The sequence below is a fragment of the Grammomys surdaster genome, unplaced genomic scaffold, assembly GCF_004785775.1.
Source record: "Grammomys surdaster isolate TR1022 unplaced genomic scaffold, NIH_TR_1.0 931, whole genome shotgun sequence".
Classification (NCBI taxonomy): domain Eukaryota; kingdom Metazoa; phylum Chordata; class Mammalia; order Rodentia; family Muridae; genus Grammomys; species Grammomys surdaster.
Genome location: NW_021605350.1, coordinates 184,110 through 188,058, shown reverse-complemented (window position 1 = coordinate 188,058; position 3,949 = coordinate 184,110). Strand labels below are relative to the sequence as shown.

The 3,949-nt window shown below is 38.4% G+C and overlaps 1 gene segment (V, D, J or C); it reads left to right on the top strand.

Moving 5' to 3' along the window:
- The first annotated feature begins 1,632 nt into the window (after positions 1 to 1,632).
- On the top strand, positions 1,633 to 2,522 carry LOC114634305. The segment is given in 2 exon segments: positions 1,633 to 1,696; positions 2,083 to 2,522. Coding segments are annotated over 2 exon segments (474 nt in total).
- The last annotated feature ends 1,427 nt before the right edge of the window (positions 2,523 to 3,949 follow it).

Sequence of the window (3,949 nt, the reverse complement as noted above, 5' to 3'; positions counted from 1 at the left end):
TGCCTGCCTAAGAGATTGCAAACCCCTTCAACTTCTTCAGTCCTTCCCCTAACTCCTCCATTGGTGTCGATTGGGAGCTTTCTTAATCTACAAATCATCTCTGTATTATGTTGGTATGTTAGTGGTTTATCAGTGAGATCTGAACATGCTTATCACAAATCATTTAATGTTTTATACCTGAAAAGTTTTAAAATTATATATTATTAAATATATAAAACAGAATCAAAACAGAAGAAAATGCATATTGATTAAATGCATACTTAATTTCAATAATATTCTGGCTTAATGTTAGCACATTAATATCAGATGAACAATTTACTTTGGATATCAAATACCATGAGCTGTGTTGTAACCAGTTGGCTAAAGATGTACATTTCAAAAGCTTGTCTTTGTGCATAGACTAGACTGACCTAGAACTTGTCATGTACCACAGGCTGGCCATAATCTCATGGTTCTCCTGCTTCTGTGTTCCTATTTCTGGGATACAGATGTGAATCTCACTCTGTCATGGTATTTCATTTAATATTCTGTTTCTTGTACTTTACACATAATACTAGATTTAAAATTCAACTTACATATACTCTCATAATTCACTAACCTGAATTCAGGTGGTTGTTTCATGTTTGTTATTGCTATTGATCTTCCTTCACACTCAAACATTTTTTTTCCCTTTGAATGTGAACAATCTCTGATATTGTGGACTACTGGTCTCTGTAAAACTACTACTTGATTTCAGGTGGCTGTGCCCCCTACTGGAGAATTTTTGAAGAGTGAGCAAGACCGTATTTAGCAAGTTTTAATTCTGTCAATCACTAGACTTTTCTAGAATATGGTTTTGGATAATAAACCACTTTGGTATTGCTGGTGTCTAGGCATGATGAGGTGAAGAAACCTGGTTTGGTTTATTCTCCACCATTTCTCCAAAGTTAGAACCCTCATTAAGTTCCCTGAAGTTGTATGAAACATGATCGTTAGTTTCTGTTGGGTTTGCCTTTACTTTGAGATTAAAGCTTCTCTGATCCTAGGACTAGGTTCATGTCCGCCAGAATTTCCACAGAGCTAATTCGGACTTCTTCTTGCATCTCTGTCCCATGTATATCTTGGAAGTTTGGGCCCAATGTCTGAGGCTACTATTCATGTTCTCATTATAAGAGTGGATATGGAGATGGGAGACAATGAACACATTGTCTTCAATTTTTTTGACTTCCCTCCTTCCCTTTCTCCACCATTACTATCTTTTATAGGACATTTTTCTTATTCTGTTTCTTTCTTGTGTTCTTGTGATTTTTCTCAGCATATCTTACCATGTTTTCTAGAATGGTTAATCTGAGACAGCTCTCCTAAAGTTTCTACAAAAGTCACCTGATTTAAATTTGTCTTGAATTTTAACTCAAACCTAATAGATCCCATAGTAGATTTCTGTTGGAGATAAGGAAGCCAATCACTTTCAGCGTTTACTTGTGCTCTCTTTGATGATATTTTTGCCTGCTGATTGACATCAGCTACTCTCCTGCACTGCCCAGGCATTTGTTTTTTATTTTCTGTCTGCTTTGCATGGGTTCCTCGAGCCCAGCCCAGCTGCTCAGGGTTTATAAACCAGACCTTTGCATTGTGACTGAACTGCATCAGGCAGGCAGGGGGAGCAAGATGGCATCACTGACCCAGGTTCTCGTGTTCCTGCTGTTATGTGTATCTGGTGAGAAGTTTAAAGTATTATAATATGTTCATAGTCACATCTTTGTATATAAAAAATTTATAATATGTGCCAGTGTAGAATATTCCTTACATAATAATGCTCTGACAATATGACATTGTAAGGTCATTTAATTGACAAATTTCAACTATTATTCTTTTTTTAAATACTCATTTTTATTTTTTGCAATTTTTTAACACAAACTATAAAACAGTACACAGTTCTTATGTAGATTTCCCATTTTGAACACAGTTACAAGGAAAATCAGTATTTAGGTATCAAGGGAGAATCCTTTAATCTGAGAACTACAGATTTATAACCAATCTCTTTTTTTATTCTAATCTATGCTTCTGCATGTATGCATTTTCACCATCTACTCATTATTGCAGGTACCTGTGGGGAAATTGTGATGACCCAGTCTTCATCATCCCTGGCTGTGTCTGCAGGAGAGAAGGCCACTATTAGCTGCAAGACCAGTCAGAGTCTTTTATGGATTGGAAACCAAAGGAGCTGTTTGGTCTGGCACCAGTGGAAACCAGGGCAAACTCCTAAACCACTGATCACCTGGGCATCCACTAGGCAACCTGGGGTCCCTGATCGCTTCATAGGCAGTGGATCTGGGACAGATTTCACTCTCACTATCAGCAATGTGCAAGCTGAAGACGTGGGAGTTTATTTCTGTCAACAGCATTTAGAGACTCCTCCCACAGTGCTTCAGCCTCCTACACAAACCTTCTTGAGTCTCACCAGCTGTCTGCATCACCCAGCCCTGGCCTGCACACTCCTCCTTCTGCCTGAGAGCTGGTGTGCCTGAAAAACAGAGGAAAAATTTGCAGAGCCCAGCAACAATGTAATGTGTCCAGTGTCTCTTAGATCTTTTGGTATGAAAAGTCTATGCACCAAAATGGAGAAAAGAACTCAGTGTTATCTTTGTAGTCCTTCTGTAACAATTTAGTACAAACTCTGTTGCTTGAAGGTGAGGGGTTTATCCTTTTTTAGTTCTATAAATCTGGTATCAATCCTAAGTCTCCATTGTCTGAGGTAGTGATGTTGGCAAATTGCATTTTGGCTTGTTGACTCCAGGCAAGGAAAATTTTCTTGCTTTTTCTAGCTTCTAGGGAGTTTTCTTCCTTAGTTGTGTATGTATTTTCTCTGATTTTTTTCTTTTCACAAACTCTTTTAATTTTTATTCCATGTATTTGTTTAATCTTTATGTGGATGTGTGCACCTCTCTCTCTCCGCCTGCCTCTCTCTCTCTCTCTCTCTCTCTCTCTCTCTCTCTCTCTCTCTCTCTCTCTCTCTCTCTCTCTGTAGGTGAATATGTACAATGCTGTGATTTGAAGGTCTGGAAACAACTTGGACTTGACTCTTTTTGCCATGTGGATTCTTGTGATAATCAGTTGAAATCAAGCTTGGTGGCAAGTGTCTTTGCAACCTGAGCCATCTTGCTGCCCCTTAAGAGTTTTTATTGATGTGCATTCAATATACACATGTTTCATTATGTGATATCTTTCAAGTATATCATGTATTTTGACCTTATCTACTAAACATACTTATTTCCATTTTCCTTTTCTGTTATTATTTTTCTTTCTAGTCTCTCTTCTAATTCTCTCTCTCTATTTCTCTCATTCTCTGTCCCTCTCTCTTCTCCATTTAAGTCTCTATCTCATGTACATATACTCATACATATATGTGCACACATACATGCACATACAAATGTATACACAAAAAATATCAAACACATCCACACATCCACATGTATATGTATACACAGATGCACACACACACACACACACACACACACACACACACACACAAACTGAACATTTAACACATATAGGATCCACAAAGGAAAGAACGTATGTTTTGTGCTGTCCTTGTTTCTGAGGCCACATATCCCTCTGAAGTATTTTTATCTGTTTTCTTTTTTATTGGATATTTTACTGACTTACATTTCAAAAGTTGTCATCTTTACCTGTTTCCCCTCCAGAAACCCCTATCCTATCCTACCTCCTCCTGCTTCTATGAGGGTGCTCTCCCACCCATCCAACCACTCCTACCTCCAAGCCCTGGCATTTTCCTACACTAGGGTATCAAATCTTCCCAGCACTAAGGGCCTCTCCTCCCATTGATGTCTGACAAGGCTATCCTTTGCTACATTTGCAGCTGGAGATATGGATCTGTCCATGAGTACTCTGTTGTTTATGTTTTAGTCACTGGGAGCTCTGGGGGTCTGGTTGGTTTATACTGTTGTTC